The 24,069-nt window shown below is 52.5% G+C and overlaps 3 protein-coding genes and 1 long non-coding RNA gene across 4 annotated transcripts in view; 3 read left to right on the plus strand and 1 right to left on the minus strand.

Moving 5' to 3' along the window:
• Window positions 1–6,624, plus strand: part of ACSF2 (acyl-CoA synthetase family member 2) — a 34,207-nt gene extending 27,583 nt beyond the window's left edge. Inside the window, exons 11-16 of the mRNA XM_051634578.1 lie at window positions 3,915–4,022; window positions 4,158–4,309; window positions 4,778–4,919; window positions 5,953–6,063; window positions 6,255–6,323; window positions 6,414–6,624. Coding sequence (XP_051490538.1) covers window positions 3,915–4,022; window positions 4,158–4,309; window positions 4,778–4,919; window positions 5,953–6,063; window positions 6,255–6,323; window positions 6,414–6,464 — 633 coding nt within the window. The 3' untranslated portion in view covers window positions 6,465–6,624. The remainder of the gene's footprint in view (window positions 1–3,914; window positions 4,023–4,157; window positions 4,310–4,777; window positions 4,920–5,952; window positions 6,064–6,254; window positions 6,324–6,413) is intronic.
• Window positions 6,617–9,326, minus strand: RSAD1 (radical S-adenosyl methionine domain containing 1). Its single transcript, XM_051634579.1, has 9 exons — window positions 9,108–9,326; window positions 8,480–8,613; window positions 8,193–8,397; window positions 7,744–8,109; window positions 7,584–7,647; window positions 7,354–7,501; window positions 7,228–7,282; window positions 7,058–7,161; window positions 6,617–6,970 (listed from the first exon to the last, which is right to left on the minus strand). The coding sequence occupies exons 1-9, from the start codon at window positions 9,315–9,317 to the stop codon at window positions 6,766–6,768; spliced, it is 1,491 nt and encodes a 496-aa protein (XP_051490539.1). The 5' UTR covers window positions 9,318–9,326; the 3' UTR covers window positions 6,617–6,765.
• Window positions 9,327–9,418: 92 nt separating this feature from the next.
• On the plus strand, window positions 9,419–11,386 carry LOC127391796 (uncharacterized). The gene is made up of 3 exons (XR_007891126.1): window positions 9,419–9,890; window positions 10,642–10,801; window positions 11,341–11,386. It is a non-coding gene; the product is annotated as an uncharacterized LOC127391796 (long non-coding RNA).
• A 198-nt stretch (window positions 11,387–11,584) lies between these two features.
• Window positions 11,585–21,100, plus strand: MYCBPAP (MYCBP associated protein). The gene is made up of 16 exons (XM_051635231.1): window positions 11,585–11,648; window positions 11,806–11,909; window positions 12,447–12,612; window positions 12,932–13,047; window positions 13,736–13,886; window positions 14,118–14,233; window positions 14,913–15,013; window positions 15,660–15,771; window positions 16,114–16,303; window positions 16,802–16,989; window positions 17,526–17,672; window positions 17,853–18,137; window positions 18,960–19,081; window positions 19,813–19,940; window positions 20,416–20,471; window positions 20,952–21,100. Exons 1-16 carry the CDS (start codon window positions 11,585–11,587, stop codon window positions 21,072–21,074), a joined length of 2,169 nt encoding a protein of 722 aa, XP_051491191.1. The 3' UTR covers window positions 21,075–21,100.
• The last annotated feature ends 2,969 nt before the right edge of the window (window positions 21,101–24,069 follow it).

A 24,069-nucleotide genomic window follows, 5' to 3' on the forward strand; every position in this document is an offset into this window, starting at 1 on the left:
TAGTTTGGTGGTTCAAGCCCTGCCATCATCCTCCAGCGTGGCATGACCAGAGGCTGCTGAGGAGGGGCAGGAAGATCCTCCCCACGCATCACTCTGGTCCAGGGAAGGTTCCTTCAAGGACCCTGTGCCCTCCTGCTGCCCTGACCTTCTGCTCCAGTTCCACCCAGTATAACTCCACTTGGGGTACTGGTGGTAATGAAACCAGCCTGTTCTTTGCAGCCTTTCAGCAGCAGTTGGACAGGGAAGGAAGTGGGTGTTTTTATTGCTGTTGAGTGCTGGGGAAAACCAAGGAGCAGAGAGCTGGAGTGACTCATTCCAAGTTATGCAGTAAATAAGTGGCATGGTTGGGAAAAACCTGGGGTCTCCAGAATCCCTGCTCACCCCACCAGATCAAGCTGCCTGTGGAATGTTTACTAAAGAGACTGGAGTCTGGTTTTACTTTATTTTTAATTTTTAGACTCTTCCTTCTTCAGGCTGTTCTGCCTGTTCCACAGTGGCCAGTGTTTAAACAGCACTAGCAGGAAATGTTTTTGAAATGTGCTTTAAAAAACACAGTCCTGCTAATACGTTCTTTTTATTCCCCATTTAGACAGAGGCTTAGGATTCACAAAGAATGAATTTTTTGTCAGTAGGAGTAAGCTAGGTGGCAGTTTGTTTTGGAGCTGTCCTTGTCATTGCTGAAGGCAGGGCTGATCCACATGCTGGGCACTGGGGGGGGTCACTTCTGGTCCTCACGGTAAAAAAAGGCTTTACAGTAAATGATATTCTGTACACCCACAGCTGCTCTCAAAGCCAAGGGTCTGAGCTGGACTCCTTGCCTCTGAAAAGCTTTGCTTTGACATGAGGTACAGCTCCAGTGGAAATTATGGAGCTGATGCAGAAATTATTGGGTGAGGTTTTCTGGACTGAGTTATACTGGATAACAAAGCTAGATGATGCTAAGTGTCCCTTTGGGTCTTGAAAGCTATAAATCTTTGTGGATATCTCCAAACTTAAATTGGCATGTGGGGTTCTGTGGAAGCATTTTTTCATTCTGTGTATCGTGAGCCAGGGCTTGGCTGGGATGATGGAGCCATTGGAGGATGCTCCACGTGTCAGATGAGGGTTGGGAAGGACAGCAGCCCTGGTGTGACTTGCTCCAGCCACTGCCTCAGTCCTGGGCAGGCAGATGAGGAAACCAGTATCCCAAGAGAGAAATGCCATCTTGGAAAGGTCAGGAGCAACATCCTGGTCCTTGGCTGCAGGGAGGTTCAGCCCTGTGTTGCTCTCTGGGCTGAGGCAGAAAGCCTGTTACTGAGGGTGTGTGGTGGTGCAAACCTCCCCACTCTGGGGCCTTTTTAGGCCGTGCAGCAAGATGAGGCAATTTGGTATGGACATCAAAAAGCAGCATTCCAGGGCACTGAGGCACCCCTTGATGCTCCCAGCTCCTGCTCTCCCTGCAATCAACAGGGAGCTGGGGGTGATCAGTCACCTCCTCACTCACCACCTGGTACTTGGGTTGTGGCCCAAAAGGGGGTGATACCAGAACTGCAGAATTTAGCAAGTTCTGGGCATATACAACTGGTGGAAAAGTACCAGAATATTTCAGCTTCTGAGTTGGGCTGAAATACAAAAGCACCTGACAAAAGTCTGTTCTCTTGGACCCTACAAACGGCGATTCCCAGGGAGACTCTTTGAGCACTCCTGGATTGCAGTGGGTTTCACCAGCATGTCCCCTGAGCTGGGACACCTCTCAGGCACAGAGTCCTTGAGGACAGTCAGCCAAGACAGCTGACCAAGGGCAAGTTCATCCTCCTCAAGCCTCAGTTATCACCCCTTGAGGAATTCAGATGCATTGTATTTACTCCCTACTGGAAGAGGGACATTTAGCCACAGGCTGGTTCTACCCCCCACCTCTCTACCTGTCTATGTGTTTGAATACACACACTTGCATTCAGGAGGGTGGGTCTCTTTATTTCACTGGGCCAAATATTTCTGCCTGTGTGTGTGTTGGTATGTTTTGTGTTTATGTACCTCTATAGTTTAGATCAGGATGCCTTGTAGTAAGTTCGTGGCATTCTCAAATCTGGAATTAAGTCACTGTTTTAATAATAGCATATTCTGCTGAACCCCTTGTTCACCTCTAAATTGGTTAATGAATTAAGTGCTGCTAAAATTCAATCTTTTGATTAATTAATCTTGAATTTTTGCCAAATCATCCCATCCACAACAGGGCATGAGGGTGTTTGTGAAGACAAACTGCTGGCCAAGGCACGGACAGCCAGTGCTTGGGGTCCCCAGCCCACTGCCAGGCATCTGGGGGAGCCTGGTGAGCCACAGCACCCACAGCATCACCCTGCCAGGGAACTGCCTGCTCCTGTGTCCAATTAAACTGCTGGAGCGACCCGAAGAGGCAGAAAAGGTTGACTCAGGACTTGGCCAGGATCCTGGGACCGACACTGCGATTCATCCAGCAGAGTGAAACAAAAAAACAAAGGCGCTGGGATTTTTAATAAGTGTTTAAGATCTTGGATTTGTGTCTCGTCAAGTCATTTGATCCAGCCACAGGACTCGTGTTAGTGGGTGGGAGAGAAATCCTGTCTGAGCATTAGGCACTGGAATCCTTGTGTCTGGGAGGAGAAGCCTATTTACAGTCGCTCCCTGTGGGTTGCCAGGCTCCTAGCAGAGCAGTTTGCACCAGATGGTCCCTGCAGCATCCTGGAGACCATCTCCTCCAGATTCCTGGCTAAGAGGACACTCCTGGAGATCTCCTGCTTGGATTCATGCTGACCCCAGTGCAGTCAAATGAGCATCAGCCATTACAACAGCCTGTGCCCAACAGGAGATCTTTCGGCAGCCTCGAGTGACAGAAGGTGCCAAGTGCTCCCACCAGGATTATGTATCGCTCCTTCAGGACATCTGAGAGTGTTTTTTGAGGATGCCTCAGCACAGCCTTTTGCAAAACCCCTCGAGTTCCTGGAGTCTGCAGAGCACCGTGCAGAGCCCTGACCATGCAGATGTGCCCTTGCAGCCAGCGATGGAGCCTGGGGATCTGCTTTAGAGGCAGGACCCAGGTCTGGGTGCCAAGGCCCTGTGACGTGAGTGGGTGGGAGAGAAATCCTGCCTGGTGACACATGACGTGCTGAGCAGGTTAGAGAGACCAGAACAGTTTTCCAGCATGTCCTGCTGCTGAAGTGCAGCTACCAAGAGCTGGAGGTGAAGCAGCAATTCCAGCCCTGATGCTGTTGGTGCAGCTCAGAGCACCTCCTGCCCAGGCTCTGCTGTCTCAGCCAGCCACTGACTTGGACATAGAGCTGGAACTTTCCTCCAAGGAGAAGTGACCCTCAGCTGAGGTGACTCAGAGCCTGCTGTTGGGATTAGTGGTGAGGGAGGTTTAGCAGCAAGAAGCTTTTGTCCTGCTGTGAGGCTTTTGGTCTGCAAGGGCAGCTGTGCTGAGCGTTGTGCACCTCGTGATGCCTTTAGGAGAGTTACAGGAGCTGATGTCTGCACAAAGGGATCTGGAGCAAGCAGTCATGCTGTGGGACACACCATCTCCCACAGGAGTCCACTCCTTGGAGACACACAGGTTAAAAAAGAGGAGGGTGAACCTTGGGGTCCTCCAAGAAAAGCAGTTGGGTTGTCAAAAAGTACATCTCCCTTAGCACGTTCTGGGTCTGGATCAGAGCGATGGCGAGGAAGGCCATGGCAGGTGCAGGGCTGCTGTGTCTCCTGTGTCTTCAGGACTCCCTGGCAGGAATGTCAGGAGAGCCCTGTCCATGGGCCAGGAGGGCAGAGTGCTTCTCTGTGACCTGAGTGACTTGTGAGAATGTCCTCCTCCACCCCAGTGTCCCCCGTGGTCATCACTAGCTTCATCTTCCCAACAGCTGGAGCCGTGCGGCCCCCTCTAGGCATTATTTCTCCTCTTGTGTTGGCAGGTTGGCTATGGGACCACAGAAAACAGCCCTGTCACCTTCATGGGCTTCCCCAGTGACAGCATCACCAAGAAAACTGAGACAGTGGGACACATCTTTCCCCACACAGAGGTGACTGTGTACCTCCCCACCTGTTGCAGGTCCTCTGCCTGCAGCAGACCTTGGCCCATCCTCCCTGCCTGGTGCTGGAGCCAGGGCATGTCATCACATTTGGCTCAGACATCCCCTTCTTCTCTCGAAACACAGGCAAAAATTGAGGATCCAGAAACAGGGGAGCCTGTGCCCCTCAACACTCCTGGGGAGCTTCTGATCCGTGGCTACTGCGTCATGCTGGGCTACTGGGATGACCCTGCCAGGACGAAGGAAGTGGTCACTGCAGACAAGTGGTACAAGACAGGGTGAGTCTGGAAGCAGCTCTGCTCCTCCTGGGCTGTCCTGCAGGGTGATGATGGACAAGGATGAGCGTGTACAGGAGCACCTTTGCCGTGATTCCCCAAAGAGGGAAAACTGGCCCATTTTAGCCCTCTGATCTGTCTGTGAAACTTCAGAACAGCTTTTCTGAAGAGCCCTTGGTGCCAGCTGCCCTTGGAGATGGGGACAGTCACTTTGCAACTTGATGTGATTGAGGGGCTGTGGGGGCACCCAGCAGGGGCAGGAATTGCCTCCCCCAAGCCCTGATGTTAGTGTGGATGCTGCTGATGGCAGTGTCTGGCTGTAGCAAGAGCTTGCTGATCTCTTCCATGTGTTCAGGTGACATCTCAGCCACCTCCAGATACCCTGACCTGCCCTCCAGACCAAGCTAGACGGGAGCATCAGCCGCTCTTCCACCCAGCTGGGGCAGGGCTAGGAGTGTGGTGTCATTGCAGGGACCTTGCCAGCTTGGATGAAGATGGCTACTGCAAAATTATAGGCCGTTGTAAGGACATGATTATTCGGGGAGGAGAGAATATCTACCCAGCAGAAATCGAGCAGTTTCTCCACACCCATCCCAAGGTGGAGGAGGTCCAGGTGAGCTGGGGGAAGGTGAGGTGGGTGAGTGGTGATGGTTCCTATGGTGGGTGTCCTGGTTTGAGCCAGGATGAAATAACAACTGCTCTTAGACATGCATGGCTTAAGCATGAAAGTGTTCAAGGGCAGGTTGGATGGGGCTCTGAGCAACCTGGTGTGGTGGGAGGTGTCCCTGCCCATGCAGGGCAGTTTGATCTAGATGATCTTTAAGGTCCCTTCCAACTCAAACCATTCTGTGACTTGGGAGGCTGCTTAAGTGCTTTGGGGTCTCCAGATGGAATGGCAGGAGACAGATTAAGTCAGATTAAAGGATTATTTGAAACCCTTATAATGGCAGATTTTTGTAGACCACTGCTTGTGTCTCCAGGAGATGGGCTTCCCAAGCCTAAACTCTCTCTAAAGATTGCTCACACTATTTCACCAGAGTCCCACTGTCATTCCCCACCTTGAACCAGTCATGTTGATCCTTTTGAGTCCAGAGCCACTTCCAGGGATGAGGCTTCCACAGCTTCACTGGGCAACCCGTTTGTGTCTCAGCACCCCTCACACTAAAGAATTTCCTCCTAATATCTCACCTAAATCTCCCCTCCTCCAGTTTTAATCCATTACCCCTTGTCCTCACTCCAAGCCCTTGTAAAGTCCCTTCCCAGCTTTCCTGTAGCCCCTTCAGATACTGAAGTCCCCCTGTTGGTCCCCATTTTTTGGGGAAGCAGAGGCATATGGAGGGGTGACAGGTGCACACTGCACCCACAATGAGCTCCTGCCTGGCTGGTCTGACTCAGCCCTCACTCCACTGACTTTGCAAAACCAAAGGGAAGTGCTGGCATCACTGCCCAGCCTGCTCTGCCACCTTTCCTCTGGCAAACAGTTGGGAAGTTCCTGCAGGAGGGCTCGATGTCACATAGTGCTGGTGGATGGTTAGGCAGCTCAAGCTGTCTTTACACAGCCCCACACCACTGGTGCTGTGGGCCAGCACACATACCCTGCAGGAGGAGAGGGATGTCCCCAGGGGTCACACTGTCTGTCCAACCAGGTGGTTGGTGTGAAGGACACACGGATGGGAGAAGAAATCTGCGCCTGCATCCGAGTGAGGGCTGGACAGGACTGCACCGAGGAAGAGATTAAAGCTTTCTGCAAAGGGAAGGTGGGTCACCTGCTCCTCTGAGCCCAGTATTTCAATTCCCTGCCGGACCAGTACACCCAGTAGCTGCTGGGGATTTGCAGGTGTAAGTGAGGGGGTTTAGAACTGGGGATCCAGCCCTGGCTTGGGCTGCACCACTGGGCTGGATTCACTCTTCCCAGCAAGTTGTGTAGTGGTTGGTTTTCTCTTCCCAGATCTCGCATTTCAAGATCCCACGGTATGTTGTGTTCATGGATCAGTACCCACTTACTGTCTCAGGCAAGGTAAGAGAGGAGCTGGGGGAAGGGCAGGAGCCCCATCCTCCTGTCCCCTCTCCTATCTGAGCCTCCCCTCCTCTCTGCACTTTATTCCAGATTCAGAAATATAAGTTGAAGGAGCAGATGGAGAAGCATCTTCAGCTCTGATCTCAGGAAGTCAGGACCAAAAAGGGGATAAATCAGCCCCACTTCAGCCAGCTTTTTTGTCTGCTTTTCACCTGTGCCTTGTGCTCATGCAGTGGAGACCTCCTCTCCCTGCCATCAGGCTGATGGTGATTTCTAATAAAACAAAGAGCCTCTTTTTCCAGTCAGATTAGTTTCTTTGCCAACAGAAATACAGGAAGGGATGCATGTTTCTGCTCCCCAGGCCCCTAGAGTCATGCACAAGCAGGGGGGGCTGGGGCAGCCCCCCCATCCCAGTCAGCCCTTCAACCTGGGCACAGTTCATTTATTTCCCACTGCTGACAGCCCCTGGGTGCCCACTGTGCTCTGTGGTCTCACCACCATCCCTGTCCCCCGCCGGGCTCCTCAGGGCCCCGTGGGCTGGTGCAGCTCGGGGTGCCAGCAGAGCCCAGTGCTGCTGCAGCTGGCAGAGCAGCCCGGGCAGCAGCGAGTCCAGCAGGGCCAGACCCTCCCAGGAGCACCGCAGACCCCTGGGGAAGAAGCAGCAGCTGAGCCCCATGTGGGAGCACACCCCTGCCACCATGAGCCCACCTCATGCCACTCCCCTCAGGGCTCACCTGCTGTCCAGGACCAGCCAGCCCTGCTCCTGCAGCTCCTTTGCCTCCCCCAGCATCCCAAACACAGCCTCCAGGCTGAGCTGGGGTGACACGTGCCCCCAGCGCTGCATGTGGGGTCATTAGTGGCTGTTCATTAGGTGGGTGCTGGGTCCCCCCACACTGCTCCTCACCTCAGGTGTGACACCCTCGTCCGTGCGCAGCCCCAGGGCGAGCAGCTCCTCCAGCCTGTGGGCAGAGGGAGAGCTGGGGGTGGCAGGGCAGGGGAGGGGGTGTGTGTGGGGGACCCCCATACTCACTGCTCCAGCAGGCTCAGCACCACCCGCCTCCTGGTGCCGTGGCCTCTGCTCTGCACCTCCTGCATCCAGGCATCTGGCTCCAGCGTCTGGACCCGAGCCTCCCGGCTGCGTCCGCCCTCGCCCTGTGGCACAAACCGCCCGTGTGCCCCTGAAATGGTGGGGACACACACAGTGAAGTGCAGGGGGGCACACATGTCCCCTCCCCACCAGCCCCCATCACCCCAGCTTACCTGGCCCCACGCCAATGTATTGCTCACCCCGCCAATACGAGAGGTTGTGGGTGCTGAGGGAGTCCTGGGGGGGTGAATGTGGCATGAGGGCAGGGCAGGGCAGAGCGGGCTGGGGCAGTGGCATGGCATGGGGGGGGGGACAACTTGGGGGTCACCCCACCTTTCTTGCAAAATTGGAGACCTCGTAGTGCCGGAAGCCAGCGGCCACCAGCATGGCACGGGCAGTCTGGTACATGTCAGCCAGCAGGTCCTGGGGGGGTGCAGGCAGGGCCCCCCCTGAGACCTGAGCTGCCAGGGCCGTGCCCCGCTCCAGCGTCAGCTGGTACAGGGAGAGGTGGTCGTCACAGAACCCCAGCACTGCCTCCAGCCCCCGGGCCCAGGTATCCAGACTCTGTCCTGGCAGCCCAAAGAGGAGGTCGATGGAAGTCCTGCCAGGGAAGATCTGCCGTGCTGCCTCCACAGCCCCCCGTGCCTCCGCCGCGCTGTGCTCCCGGCCCAGCAGCTGCAGCTCAGCATCGTCCAGCGACTGCGGAGGAGCGAGCGCGGTGGCAGCAGGTGGCACGGGGGGCTGTGGAGGTTGGGATTTGGGGGGGGAGGAGCCCCTCTCACCTGGACGCCAATGGAGAGGCGGTTGACGCCGGCCGCCCTGAAGCCAGCCAGGTGTGATGTGCTGGTGGAGCTGGGGTTGGCCTCCAGCGTCACCTCGGCAGCCGCGGGGAGGTGGGCGGCCCCCGCCACCGCCTCCAGCACCGCCGCCACGGTGCGGGGGCTGGCCAGGCTGGGGGTGCCCCCGCCGAAGAAGACAGAGGTGACACTGTGGGAGCAGAGGACAGGGGTGCCGCGGGTGGGTGCTGAAGGGGTGCCACCACCCTCCTGAGCTCCCCCTGCGGACCCACCTCTGCACTTGGCTGAGGCGGAGCAGGGTGCGAGCCTCTCGCACCAGGCAGGCGCTCACAGCCGCCTCGTCCACCGCCGGCACCACGTACTTGTTGAAGCTGCAGTAGGAGCAGCGCTTACGGCAGTAGGGCCACTGCGGGCATGGGGAGCCGTGGGGGACACAGGCACCCCGCTTTCGGGAGGAGGGGGGTGTCCCAGCCCTGTGCACGCACCCCAGCGCTCCCCACATGCCCCAGGGTACAAGATGTGCACTCCGTGGGTGCCACCCTTCACATGCACAGCTACGGGATCACCTCGGCACCCCCACACGTGCACACAAGGGAGCCCCACATGTGCCCCTGACACGTGCAAGGCCGGGATGCCCCCCCATAGCGTGCAAGCCCCAAGACCTGACATTCACCCTTCGACGTGCACAAGCCCCGGGGGTTCCGTTCCCCCCACCCCGTCTCCAAGTCCCGGGATCCCCCTTCACAAATGTATAAACTCGGGGTCCCCGTGCACGTCCCCGGTGTGCAAGCCCCGGGGGTCCCTCCCTCCTCATGTGCTCGCCATGCAACCCCCCTATTCAAGTCTCAGGGTCCCCGTGTACCCGCCCCAAGTGTGATAGTCCCGGGGTCCCCCGCTCACGTGCACGTAAAGCGCGGCTGTGGCGGGGGCGGCCGGTACCGATCCCGGGGCCGGCAGCGATCCCGGGGCCGGTTCCGATCCCGGGGCCGGTAGCGACCCCGGGGCCGGTTCCGATCCCGGGGCCGGTTCCGATCCCGGAGCCCGTCCCGGGCCGCCCCGGCCGGGCCGCGCCGCCGCGCCCGCCGCCCACCGCCAGCCCCGCGCCGCCATCGGTCCCGCCCCGGGCACCGGGGCTCCGGCAGTTCCGGGAAGGGGCGGAGGGAACGAGCCCTTTGCTTCCAACCGGGAGTTAGCCGGTTGGGTCTGCCGGTTTTCCCCTCCGCTCTTCCGGGCACACGGTTCCCACGAGACTCGGGTTTCCCCCGGGACCTGCTGTCCCCGCGGGGCCGGAGGGTTTTCCAGATCCGGGGCTGCTCGGCCTTCCTGAGCAGGCAGCCACGGCCTGTCTCTCCCCGCTGGGTTGTGCAAACCCGGTGATGACGGTCCCAGATACGATCTTTTTCTTCATTTGTGCTGTCCTCACCGAGAAGTGAGAACAGCCGATGACCGCAGATTCCCGTTTCCAGGAACGCAGCATCCCAGCCCTGGCGTGACCCTGGCCGGGAGTTCCCGGGCTGGCAAGGGGGCTGTAGGAGCAGGCCCCGGGGGAGGGCAGAAGCCCGGGAGCTGTGCTGCAGCCCCGCACACGCTGCAGCCCCGCACACGCTGCAGTCCCGCACACGCTGCAGCCCCGCACACGCTGCAGCCGTGCTGCCGGCCGTGGGGCTCATCCCTTCCCCTCCCGTGAGTATCTGCAGCCCGGTTCGCGCTGTCTCGGCGGGCTGAGCTGGCCATGGGACATCTCAGGAGGTGTCCTGGCAGGCGAGGGCTGCACATGCCCCGGAGGAGGGGACTGCAGGGAAAGCCCACGGCTCTGCTGGGGTTCAGACCCACGGACGGTGCAGCATCGTTCCCGGGACATGAGCAGAGCTAAGGGGAGCAGGGATGGGGTGACGGGGGCCTGTACACCCATGTGCTGGCTGTGACTGGTGTTCACTGTGTTCCTCAGGAGCGTCTCTGCCCAGGCAAGCTAGGGCTCGTTTCATCTGCACTGCTTGCGAGCAATAGGGTAAATAGACGGGGCACTTCTGGGTCTGTGCAGAGGGTGGGGTTAGCAGGAGCCGGAGGAGAGGCTTTTCTCACTGCAAGCCGGTCTCACAACCAGCTGGGCTAGTGCTTTGGGAAGCGAAGGAAGGTAAAAAGTCCTTTCCTAGACATCAGACCTAGAGGTTCACTGCATCCCCAAGGCTGCAGTTGCTGTGATGGACCCTCCTCTGGGAAGGAAGGTTTACAAGGGCTCCTAAAACCAGGGCAGGGAGGTGAGCTGAGTTTTGCTTGCACACACCCCACTTACCCTGGGGTGGGCAGGGGTGAAGTCAGTGAAACACACTGACACCACCAGCCCTAGGAGCAATTTAGGAACCATGGAGGAACTTGCTGAAGAAACACTGTAGAGAAAGGGTCTGACATGAACTATGTTGTTTTTTTCTTTCAGAAAGCAGACCTAAACTGTGGGCTTGTCCACAGGGTCTGCCTCCATGGGTAGAGCCCTCAGTCCAGCTGGGAGAACCAGAACTGAGACCTCACTGATGTTTCAGCTCTCCCCCCATGGCACCATTTCCCCCCTACCTGCTGGAGGAAGCCCCAGCACGGAGGTAGGAGCTCAGCAGCTGGTCCTGCTCGGGAAGGAAGCAGGAGGGGAGACAGCTGGAGGTTGGAGAGAGTCAGCAGCAATGTCATCTGCTTGCCAGCTGGGGTGGGACACTTCTGGGGAGGAAGAGGAGCTCTGCTCTTCCACTTCTTGGCATAGTGCTTCATGGTTGGGAGGTACCAAATAACTCCTGTAAAACACTGTCCCGGGAATGCTGTGCTTCACGCTGCTGATGGGACAGGAGCTTCGGTCTTTCTGCAAAATCTTGACTGTGTATCTTATCCAAAACAACAAAATAAGCAAAGCCAAGTCGGTCGACCGCGGAGAAGTTTCTTTATGGGGCCAGAAGGCCCAGGGGGAGGTGTGAGAACCGGGTGAGCTTTTCCAGCCAGCCCCTTTCCACGGGAAGGCTCCTTCTCCAAAGCCCCGGCCCCTCATGTCAAGCTCATCAGCAGTGTTACCGGGCTGGGGGGTCTCAGCAGCGCTCGAGCAGAGATGCCCTCGCCTGCCTCGGTACAACACCAGTGAAATGCCTCCCCGCAGGTGCCGGGGCCGGGATAAGCGGCAGCAGCGGCGGGGGCAGCAGCAGCGGGAGCAGCGGCGGGGGCAGCAGCAGCGGGGGCAGCAGCAGCGGGAGCAGCGGCGGGGGCAGCAGCAGCGGGGGCAGCAGCAGCGGGGGCAGCAGCGGGAGCAGCAGGGGGGGCAGCAGCGGCGGGAGCAGCGGGCGGGGCCGCCCGGGCCGGGCCGCCCCTTCTCGCCGGAGCGCGGCCGTTGCTATAACGGCGGGATGTGGCGGCGCGGCCGGGAGCTCAGCCCGGCCCAGCGGGACCCCCAGCCCGGCAGTGCCCTGGGTAAGACCCCGCATCCCCCCCCGCCGCCCCCGGGCAGGGCTGGTTGGGGCCCGCCTGTGCCCTGGGCACGGCCCGGGCTTTACTCGCACGGCCTGGGGGTCCCTGCTGCTCCCGGGCCGTGCCAGGTGTTTGGTCACTACCTGCGTATGTGTTGTAGGAGCAGGACTGTTTAGTGATGGGGGTAAAGATGTTCCCCCCCGTTACATTTTGCGAAGTCTCCAGGAGTTGAAGAGGGAAGCCTCAGCCAGCGGAAACCGTCAGGTTGGTTTGTAAAACCAGGACCGTGCTGCCGTGTGGTGCTTTGCTAGAGGCAGAGGGCAGCGCCCGCCGTGCCTTGCCGTGCTTCTCGGCACCTATCGGGAACGAGCCAGGCCTGAGGTGTGGTTTTCCCAGCCTTGCCGTGCGCCCCGGCAGAGCCTTGCCTTGAGAAACTGCACCAGCAGGTTTGGAAGTCCTGCGTGCAGGAAGAGGTCACGGAGGGAGGAATCACAGAGGCTTCCTCTTCCACGTGTGCGTCTGCTGATGGCATCAGGCTCACAAGGGAAGAGCTGGCGTTGCAGCAATGCCATTGCTCAAGTCTGATTACTCAGATGAATCCTTCTTTTGTATCTGAGAGTGTTCCTAACGCCCCATTTTTATTCCTCTCAGAGTGATCGGGTCAAAGTGCTGTCAATCCGAAGAATTTTTTTCTCCTCCACTCTCCCATTCTGCTCGTGGTGGCCATGGGCCATTCCAGGAGGTGTTCCTGGCTGGTGAGGGCTGTGTGTGCATGGAGAGATTTGTTTCCTTTCTCTTCAGATGGCAGATTTTATTGAGGTTTCTTGTCAAGATGTTACTATGGCAGCTTCAAAAGAGAAAGGAAAGAAGAAAAAGGTTCATCAGACTCTGCTACCAGAACGCAAAGCTCTCCAGAACTGGCACAATCATATGACAATCAGGAAAACTCAGGAGAAGAATCTGGGAGGTGAGAAAAGCTGAGGCCTCAACCTGTGAAATTCTGCATGGAAATGGGGGAGTTTGATGGCAGCAGGACCAGCTGTGGTGTGCATAGCTCACCGGGGTTAGTCCTGTTGCAGCCTACCTCCACGTCCTCAGAGCTCCCTGTGCTGCTAGTGCTAGTGGCTGTGGATGCTGTGGGGAGGTGAGCTGGTGGGTCTGGCTGGGGGAAGAGTAGTGGATTTGGTGGGGGACAGTGTAAGGAGGTTGCACACGAGCAATGGCAGTGGTAAAGGGTGTGCCTAGCAGAAGAGCAGCACCAGTGATCTGATGTTCCTCCTTCGTAGAAATTCTTCAGAGGCCGGAGGATGAACTGGTGATGAATGTCTCTGAGAATTACAGGCAAATCCAGGAAGAACGTGAACTCATTGACCTGAGTCTCCCTGCCCTGCTTCCTGGAAAGGTGAGAGCCCTACTTCCTCTGTATCCTGATTGCTCTGCTCTTGTGAAAGCTCTAAGGCACTGGATGTTAAGAGTAACAGCTCTGAACACCTGTCATTAGGTAGTTATCAAAGCCACTCTTTAAGTCCTTCAGCCTTTCTGTGACTTCAAAAATAAAAGCATGAGCTGTGCTATCCTTACCTGGCAGAGGAGAGTCGTGCTGTACTTTGGCTCCTTGATGGTGAACTGCTCTACATGGGCAAGCCCCATCTCTTGATTATCACCAGTGTCTGTCACCCATGGGAAGTTGCTGGTGCAGGGACAGAAGGATCTTACAGCTTCAGGCTTGTATTTAAATCATTGCTGTGGAGAAAGGGGTGTGGGTAAGTTAGGAAGATTATGGGAGTCTCCTGTCTTAACATTTTTTTTCCATTTACAGCACTGTTGAGTAATTTGCATTTGTGTGAGGCATTGTTTTAATGACATTCAACCTTAATGTAGAACTAGATAGAAGGAAGTTTTTTTGTCATTGACAGCAGCCTGATTGATTTTTTTTTTGCTTGCTCTGCAGAAAGTGATCATTTATAGACCTTTAAAATGTTCATATAAGCAGAGTTAGATCCCTTCTTTATCACTTCTAGTCCCTGTGAAGATAGCAGGCAGCCCTGCACCTCTGAAAGCATCAGGAGGAGCCTTGTTTTCTGCCCTAGGGCTGTGGAAAAGGAAGCGAGTTCTGGAACCAGCCCGAGCGTATTGGAGATGAACTCACTGGCCTGACAGTGACACTGACTCGGAGGGAACGTGGCTACCTAGAGCCAATCACTCATGTAGGGAAACCCCCTGCTGTCCAGCTGGAAACGGGTAAGGGAACTTAGCAGAAAGGGGGTACAGGTGTGGAGGGAGCAGCAGGAAGGAGTGACTCCTGCAAGCATCAGGCTCACCTTGCAGTTGTCCCTTCTGACAGCTGCAGCCCACGCGACTTCCCAGGCGTCTGTTCAACCTCCTCTTTAAAACACTATGAGACCAAACTTTAGCAGAGAGTGAAATTAATGGGTGTGTACACAGTGAGCTCTTGTATGGGTATTTCCACAGGTCTGAAGCCTCCAAAGAAGATTCCTTTCCATGAAACTTGGGATAAGAGTCTTTTCCTGAAGCAGCGAAGGCAGGAGATAAAACCTGTCATAGAGGAGCTAGATTTTTATAAGCCGGTAAGACTAGAGGAGCGAGGACATTTTCTGCATCTCTCATCTCATGTCAGATGCTGTAGACTAACATAAAATCACCAAGAAGTGGATCTGAAAAAGCATTTGGAATCTGAAACAGCCCCACAGTGCTTATCTTGGAAGTTCCTCCATTTTCAAAGGGTCACACCCATGAAAGAGTTGTCTTCCCTAAGTGTTGCATGCAGCCTCAGGGTAGGACCCCAAACCAGCAACATTCTGCTGCCAAGACCTAGACAGCAAAAAATCTGCCAGATCCTGGTGTAGGACCTTAATACTTTGTCCTGCCTCAGGGCAGAAGACATCTTTGCTCATGTGAAAGACACACATCCAAAATCTCCTAGAGGCCGTTAGCTACTCTGAAAAACTGAACAAACCCCAGCTATTTCTTTCTGAAACCTGGGTCTGGAGATGAGAAACCTGTGTGAGAGAGACTTTTCCCATCCCTGCCGCTTTTGTAGTGGGGTAATCTAGGATTTTGGGGTGACCCAGAGTCAGTTTCTTCCTCTGTCTTTTAAACATTCGTGGGATACCCCTAGAAACCATTGTAGGAGCAAGATACCTGAACTTGACTTCACTGGATTCAGTTGCTGCATTTCTCTAGTGTTTAACTTGCTTTCTATATAAAAAGATAAATCATAAGCTGGTCATTTTTCTGTCTGTTCAGGATCTGAATGGACTGGAGGTGGTTGGTAAAGGGCAGCCTTTCACATCTGTCTCAACTGAGCCTTCTCAACATTCCACCACTTCAGAAGAGTCTGAGACCCTGTAAGTTTTATTTCATGGCAGAAATAAAGCATTTTAGGTATGTACCATCAGTCTGTAAGGGTGTCCTTAACCATCCTTATCCAGAACATGGAGGGGTCTCCACTGGGGCACAAGAAAAGACAGATACTGATATGAAAGTTGGCAGAGGTAGGAATCTTGTGTGTTGAGACTTTGTGCCTAAGGAGGAAAAATCAGAGAAAATTTTTTTTTCAGGCACTTCCTCCAGTCTTCACGTTGTGTGTCTCCACAGCTTACATCAGGCAGAGTGGGAATTCTCCTCTAAAATACCTCCATCTGGTTGTCTTTTTCCAGCTTTTCACCTCCATCATCAGTTTGCCTTTTCCCCCCATCTTATCCAGCTGTAATGGGCACAACCTGGGTGACTCTTCTCCTAATTCAGTCTCATGTCCCCAGCCTTCCTTAGGCAGGTCCTGTTCTTAATGTTCTGGCTGTCCTGTGCTCCTTGATGGTGACAAGTCACTAGCTGGAGTTCAGCACATCTGCAAGACTCTGTCCCTAAAGAGACAATGTAGAAAAGCATTAGTAGGGATTATTTCTTCTAGAGTCTTGTAAATCACCCCTTGTTCTCCCTTCTCTGAAAGTGAATTGAACTCTGTGAAGATGCTGGTACTTTTTGTTTTTTTAGCAGTGACTCCTTACAGGACAAGCCTGATGTGGTTCCAGAAGCAATACAGGGTCCATCTTTAGATTTTGGTGGCTATCCTGCTCGTTGGATCAACTACACCACCCCTTGCAGGGTAATGGTGCACTTTTTACTGTTTAGTCAAGCTAAGCTTGCTGGAGTTCCCAAGACACAGCTGTACGAGTGTCACTCCCAGGCCAGAGAATGGGAGATGTATTCTGAGCAGAACAGAGTATCCCTACATTTGCTCCAGAGAGATCTGGAAGCAGAAAGGGCTTCTCTGTGGTGTGGAGCTTAGATTCCCAGGCTCTCTCTGTATAGTGGCCACTTCAGTGGACCTGCCTTGGAAGTTCTCCTACCAAGACTCACCCCCTTATTTGTGGTATGACTTCAGGCAAGATAAATCCTGCCAGATAGAGTAGAAATGCTTATCTTTGTCTTTTTCTCTTCCTTGAAGGATAAAATTGGCATAACTGCTGCAGTCATGTTTGAGACGAAGATGCGTGAGTTAGCTGAGAACTCTCTGACAGTGAGCAATGATGGCACAACAGCCATCTGGTATCAGTGGCTGAGGCTTCCAAAGGGGATTTGCACCAAAGAAACCAAGGGGATGAGGATGCCATGTTTTTACTTTGATATCAGATCAGGTATGAGAGCTACTGATCTCCGAGACCTTTGTACATAGACCAGAGAGCACCTACTCAGGAGTTCTCTGAGCTGTGGAGTCTGACTAATGGCAGAGCAAGTCTGTTGAGTGATATTCCTTAGGAAGCCACCCTGGGCATCAGAGCTGACTCACACCAAAAGAGTTGTGTGATGCAGATCCCTTCAGATGGGACTTAAAGGAAAGGGAGTTGCTCCTACTCTGGATGTAAGTGGGTGGCGTATTGAGGAGGGAATTATTTTCTGATGGTAAACCTGGGCATGATCTGCCAGAGAGTGTACTGAGCTTGCTGTAAAAGGAGCATGCAGTGGAAAGAACACCAGTTCGGTGACTGGGAGGAGAAAAACAGCTGGATGAAGTGTGATAGGCAGCTAAGCTCTGGGGAGAGTCTCATACAGAGATAAGGACACTCAGGATTGGGTTGGAAAAGGGTCAAGTTAACCAGGTGCATTTAACCAATGCATTTTCTCTCTTATTTCAGGTGTAATTTTGCCTGGACAAACAAAGAAGTTTTGTGTTCTTTTCAAGTCAGGCAGAGCAGGTGTTTTCAGCGAGTACTGGGAATTTAGGACACATCCTGTGTTATTAGGAGGAGCTTCACTGCAAGTGCTCCTTTGTGGACTTGCTGAGTATGTGGATGAATGGGCTGATGTCAGAGAGAAACTGCAGGTAACCAAGCATGTAACTGGGTAACTGAGCTTTGAACTTAATATGCAAACAGAGGGTAAGGGTGGGAGTGGATGACATGGTATTTTTACTGCTATGCAGTTAGGGCTGAGAGTGAGATGATTATTTACAAAACATCTGAATATACTTGAGCAGGCTTGCTGAATAAAATGGAAGAAATGTTGTTGATAAAGGACACGATAGCAGTTCCTAAACTGTTCAGATTTGACCTTTAAATAATTCATTTTCTGCTGCTAATGAATTTCTTTAATTAGTGAGGATGGGATTATGTGTTGTACACTCTGGTATCAAGGTATAAATTGAAAATTACACTCCTTTGGAAGGTCTGGTTTGGGGGAGGATCTGCAGGGTTTATTTCAAAAGCTGTTGTAATTATTGCTCTGCTTAGTAGGATTTGCAGTTATTCTTGTCCTTGTAAACCCATCTAACACACACGTGGTTACAGGCATGGGTGTGAATTCGTGTGTCTGTGTATGGAATGGGTATGAACAGCTGTTGTTCTTGCTCTGGTGCCTCAGCGTGACCTGGATGCTCGAGTAGCTGTTTCTATAGCCAAGGAGAGTCTGAGGAGATGTCTTGACCAAATCCGGACCCCGGAGCGGTCTCCATCTCCTCTGGATTTCTGCATCACAGAGGAAGAGCTGTTCCACCAGAAGAATCCTGAGGTGACATTTAGCTATTTGATGGGCTACACAACTGAAGTAGCAGGGAGGGATGACCTGTGGGGCTGGTGCATCCCTGGCTTTCTGGAGGCTGACGTAGTCTGCCGTGGTGGCTGTAACAATAAGGTTTGTAGAGGAAGGGCATGGCTCATTTCACTATTTACCTTTTCTCCATTTTCACAGTTGCATTATCAGCATCAAGTGGTGAAGCAGCTGCATGAACTGTGGAGAAAGCACGTGGACGTTCCCTCAGCCTTCGAGGTGAAGGTGCCCTCAGGCCAGCAGAGGACTGCAGAAGACATGGAGGACCAGGAGAGCATCTCAGAGGCTGCCTCTGCTGAGAGCAGTGCAACGGAGGTCTCAGTTTGGAAGGACATGCTTGAGGAGGATCTAGGTCTTATTATAAATGTGGAGAAGGAAGATGAAGGCCCCTCAGGATGGAACTACTCCTTCGAGGACTTTAAGCAGGTGGTCACCTCTCTTCCTGCTAGTTCTTTGTCAAGCTGGTGGTGTTCTGATTTCCCTACAAACAGGCTAGGCTGACCCAGTGTGAGCCCACCCAAAGGGCTGCTTCCAGTGTGCTGTGAGCTAGAGGTGATGGATGGTGTGTGTTGCACTACAGCTCTGCTGACCACATCCTCGGTGCTCTTGTGAAGAGATTCTCAAGAGAGACTTTGAGGACTGTTGAGTGAGGAAAACCACACAATGTAATAGATATTTTAAGCTCTTCCCCCATTGGCTTTCTGTCATCCCAGGGGCAGGCTAATCCTGCAGCCACCTGTGGCTTCCCCAATGGCTCCTCTCCTTGGAGAGTCCTTCCTATTCATCAGAGCACTAAGGGGGCACTCATGACAGGCTGTGAATAAAGCACAGACCTCCCCAGATTAAAGCAAAAGTGGTTTGGATTGATTCTGTTAGCACAGATTTTCTGTAGTCCTCTCTTGGAATCCTCTTGGCTGCTTTTATAACTAATCTGTATTTGTGGCCTTCTAGCTCACTAGAATCCCTGTTCTCCAGCACACCTGTGATGTTGCAGAGGGACTTCCTGTCAATCTAACTGGGGTGGTTGTGATTGCTCCTCAGGTCTTGGGTTGCATGGGCACCTTGGCTAAATCCCAGCCATGCAGGAGGCCACATCAGGGTGCCTAAGTGCCCAGTGCAGTCTGGTTTCAGACTGGTGAGCAGGCAGAGAGCCCTGGTGTGCCCTGTTGATCTCAGGCTCCATGGATGCGGAATGAAGACTGAGAAGCAGCTTTCACTCCATGCCACTTGTGTTTTCTTTTACATCAGGCTATGTTGTCAATCCCTGATGATGAGCAGAGAGAAGAAGCCCTGGCCCAGCTCAACAAGGCAATAGAGGAGCTGCGTGTTAAGCAGAGGCCAGCTCAGAGCAGCCTTTTGTATCAAACCGGGTGCGTTACCTTGGCGAGATAAAGCTTGTAAATGCATCCTGTGACCAACAGCCATAGCAAGCTCTGTTGCAAGCATTGTGATTCACAATGCAAATAGTTATATGAGGTCTACGAGTCTTCTTTACACTCTGGGTTTTTATAAGATTAATTACAGCAGCTGTCTAGGCTCCTTTTTTTCATTTATTTCTGGAGATAAGTTTAGAATGTTAAATTCATGTCATTTTGCATACAGATTATTTCTGTCAAGATTGTTCTAGTCTCTGGTGATAAAACCTTTGGGTAATTTTGTGTGCCCTTTTACTCAGATAACTGTATCCTCCCTCATACAGTCTCTCTATTCTTTCCTCAGGCTTTCAGGCTGTAAACATAGCAGCAGCTTCTAGTTGCTCCTAAATTAGAAGGGTGCAGGTTCCTCTTGGTAAACACAGCAGGTCCATGCTGATTTATGAACATGGGTCATGCTGAAGAGCAGGAGATGTAGTTTCACAGTAATATTTATGGGTCCATCTGAGCCCATGGCTTTTCAAACCTTTGAGCCCTCAGAGGGCACAAAGATGAGGACAGTACTTCAGCATCCTTCTGCACAGATGTTTAGCTGGTGGGTGCTGTTTCCTGGGTGTAGATGGACAGAACAGCTCCCAGGTGTTGGGTGCCTTCACTCCTGGGCACATGGTAAACAAAGGTGGCAATTTCTGTTTTAATCTCCCTTCTGATTCTGATCTTTTTCACAGCCTCATGCTGTGGAGTGAAACAATTGACAATATGGTGAGTTGCTCCATGAGGCTGAGATCCTCTCTTGGACTGCCTGAGAACACTGCCTATCTTCATGATGATGTTCAAAAGGAAGCAGAGGAAACAGGTGAGTGGCAGTTTGAGCACAGCAACTGGTTTCTGTGGCCTGTTGGAAATCCAAACCATGTGCTGAATTTCAATTGGAATGGCAGCTTCAGCAGTTTCACCTCAAAGCTTTTATAATAAAATGCATCAGAGAAAAAAAAAAAAAAAGGCAGATGGTGTGATCTGTGGTTTGGTGTCATTAAGAAACCACCACCCAAACAAGCTTTTTAGTTTAGCTAGATGTAGCCACAGTTTTCACACAGCCCAACCCAGGAAGCCCTATCTCACTGCTTCACAGGCTTGTTCTGATACACCTCTGAGACCTGTTCATCCCTTATTTAATCAAAGTCCTTTAAGGAATTGTGTTTCATTGCAGTACAGCTCGGAGGAAGAAAAAGAGGAAAACACATTGCAAAAGTAACCTGCTTCCATTGCAAGCTTGTCTTTCTGGATGTGAAAACATTGCTTTTGGGTAACTGAAATTCCTTCTTTTGTAGTGGAGGTGAAGGACACTGTTTTGTATCAACAGTACCGGGAAAATCTTTATATTCAAGTGAGTCTGACCAGAGCTCGTATCTTTCATGTTTTTGTGCTTTGCTTGTAAACTTCCATTGGAGCTGAGCTGGAGAGGTGAGCATTTTGTTCAACTCAGAAAACTGACAAACGTCTTTGTAACTCTTGTGTCAAGGTAAGTGTGAAACACCAAGTAAGATGTCCTGTATTCTGGCCTGGAAATCCAGCCATCCCATAACCACAGATGGGATTTCTATCTGGGATGTCTTCAGTGTGCTTGTGGAGTCTTGAGGGATCAGCAGAATTAATTGTATCTCAGATAATGTTAAACACACTTTATAGCTAGAAAACTTCTTCCTAGAGCTAAGCTGTGTTAGCAGGCAGCCACTTTGATGTGGTTGTGTGCCTGTCCCTGTGTGAATGTGCTCCTGCATGAGAAACAATCTCTCTGTCAAGTCTTGTCATCAGGGTTTCTTCATGTGTTTTCACTGCAACTACTTTGTATTATTCTCTGCTGCAGGTTTATGAGATGCTGCAGTCAACGATGGACAAAATGTTTTGTTTTTGTGAGGAACTAAAGGAAAAAGGTGCTCTAAAGTGGGAGACTGGAGCCTATTCTGATGGTAAAGAGACTTACTTGTAAAAAATAAATAAATAGCCATGTTAAGAGATCAGGTGTAGCTTCTTTCTGAAGTGCTGTGGTGATTACAATACTGGGGTGCCACTGACATGCTGTGATGGGAGACAGTTCTTAGATCATCTGTTACTTCTACAGATGATTGCTTGCCAAGAGGAGGCAAGGCAAGAAATATCACAACCTCAGAAACTGTTAAGACTAGAAAATACTGGCATCTTTGCTAAGCGAGAATTTAAAAGTGCCAGTCAACATGAGGTATGTCTTATTCTTTGTTGCTCCATCTGGCTGGGCTAGGAGGTGAGCAAGCAGAGTGTGTCCCTTGTACTGAGGAGCCCAGAACAGTAACTAGGGAAAACTATCCTATTTTTGATCATGTTCTTGACTGCTTATCCAGCCTCCTCTCAGGACAGTATTCCCTCCCACTTCCTACCATACTCTGTAAAACCCTGGAGAATTGGAAGCCCAGACCCTTTTTCCTGCACGTTTCTACTTTGGTGCTGCTCAGAGCTTCACCTCCCCACGTGCTCTCCAGAATCCCACTCCATCAGGTGCTATGAGGAGCCATGGACCCCTCTCCTGAGGCTGCCTTGTCACAAGGGGCTCTCCCACCTATTCCTGCTGTCACTGAGATGGGTTTTGTGTACATCTGTGTACAAGTTTATAGATCTGTTCTCTCCCCCCCCACGTTACTCCCTTTTCCATGTTGCAGTAAATTTGTTCCAGTTTTCATTTCCAACCCTTAAGTCTCTCTTCCTTATTCCCCTTTTATCTTCCCTTGGGAGAGTGGAGGGAGGTAATAGGGGGCACTTCAGCCCCTCTGGTTTGGGGTTTGCCCTCACCAGTAAACGAGGACAGCAGGTTATTAATTGAAGTTTGTGATACCTTTGGGATTCTTGGGCAGCAGATGTGTGGGTGCTGAGCACTGCTGTGACATGCTGTGGATGTGGCTGCCCTGGTGCAGCAGCCACATGTGCCTCGGGCATGTGCTCAGCCACACGTAGGGTAAAATACCTGTTCCATTTTTGCTGCAGTACCATGGCAAAGCACAGGCTTCACCTGGTCATCAAAAAAAAAAAAAAAAAAAAAGCTTTCATGTTTCGAGGTGCTTTCTCTTAGCAGGGTGTGGGGAGGCACTTTGGCTTCTGTGGAAGCCAGGAGCTTCTTCTCCCTTAGCGGGCAGGGACCCACAAAGGGAATGTCTCTGCTCAGCATTCCTGTAGTGAGAATTTCAGCAACGTTTTGAGAATTAGAAGGAAAAAGGCCTGAAGTTGGGGTGTGTCTCACAGGCTCTGACAATAGCTCCTGCCTCCCTGGAGATGATTATCAGCTTGTGAATCTGCCCAACTCCAACAGCTCAAGCCATCTGTTTCTAGACAAGAGGGAGTCTGCACGTTATAGAGGCAACGTGATAGTCTCCAAGGCAGCAACACTTTTTATTTGGTAGCCTCACAAGATGGTAAAGCCCATTCAGAAGATGCCTGCTTCCAGTCCAGCCTCCAACCAGGCTCCATGTCTGCCTGCACTCACAGGAAAGCTCGTTAATATGAAAACACATAGCTGGGAGTTTCGGGTCAGTCACACACTATGGATGAATGCCCTACACTGGCCTGCCCTTCCGTGGGAGGAGCCTGGTGGCACCGACTGGGTGGCACAAGAACTGCTCCAAAGGAGAACAAACCTGAACACTGTAAATAGTCTTGTCATAAATATTGCCAGGGCCTCTTGCAGCCTTGGACAAGAATGTCCTGAAGGGAGAAGGTACAAGCAACGCACAGGAAGGTCTGTGCTGGGTCAGCAAGTGCAATACTCTGCTGTCTGGCAGCTGCAGCTTTCTCTGAGCCACTCTGAGCTCTGAGCCAGCTGCCTTTTTTGCTTTTATTTTTCTTTTTCTTTCCCCCCCCTCCTTTTGCATTGATTTGTGGAAGTTGCATGACTGGAACTGCAGTGGAATTAGAGCTGGCTTCCAGAGAACACCTTTGGAAACATGTACCCTTAATTTATAGGCCTGGTGTAAGCTGGGATGTGGGCAGAGACCCTCAGGGCTGCTCATCCCTCTGCTTTGAGGATGTGTGGTTGCTTCATAATGCCAGGTCCTAGCAGCCAGGCAAGGAGCGTATTCCTTCTCCTCTCCCAAACATGGGGATTATTTGTATTAGTGTTAATAATTTGTGTTGTGTTTGCTAAATAATTGAGGTGAGTGACCTTCCTGGCCTTGGGAGTTGCATACCAAACCCATCACGTGAGTCAGGGCCTGGAGACACCATAACTATTAGAGAGGCCAGGAAGAGAGATTCCAGGAAAATGCTGCAAGCAGAAGGTGACAGCACATTTCCAGAGGCTTTTCAATGGCAGAGGGGGCTTGGGGGAGCAGCTGGCTTGTGCCAGAGCTGAGGGAAATAATCTTTACAGCCTTGCTGGCAGGGTTGGAGGCCACCTAACAAACCTACCTGGTAGGGTGTTATGTCCCTGTGGGGAGGTTCACTTTGCTGTGAAAAGTCTGTGCCTGAAGAGGGGCAAGCTGGGTGCCTCACTGTCTGACACGGGTAAATTGGGAACAGGGAAGATCTGGATCTTAGACAACCAAGAAAAATGTTTCTCACCACCCAAGCTGAGATGTTCTCCAGCTTGACCTGGAGGATGATTTGGATGCTAGATGTCCTTGCAGGCTGCAGCTGGGAGCGGGACTAGATGCACATTCATGGCCAGAGCTTGTAGGGAAAGTCAGGCTGATGAGATCTGCAAAGCCCCTGCAGGCACACAGCCTCCCTGCTGCCTTCTCCCCCCACCCGAGGCAGGACCTTCAGCACCTGGGCAGGATGAACCTTAGCTCAGTGGGACCACTGGCAGGCAGGGACGACCCCCCCCCTCCAGAATGTCTCAGCACACAGGAGATGCCTTCCATTATGGAAAATGTCACAGACATAAAAAAGATTATATATATCCATAAGACTTGAAGGCCTGTCAGTGATTAAAATGGAAGGCAGAGGCCGGGAGAGAGGGG

The sequence above is a fragment of the Apus apus genome, chromosome 17, assembly GCF_020740795.1.
Source record: "Apus apus isolate bApuApu2 chromosome 17, bApuApu2.pri.cur, whole genome shotgun sequence".
Lineage (NCBI taxonomy): Eukaryota > Metazoa > Chordata > Aves > Apodiformes > Apodidae > Apus > Apus apus.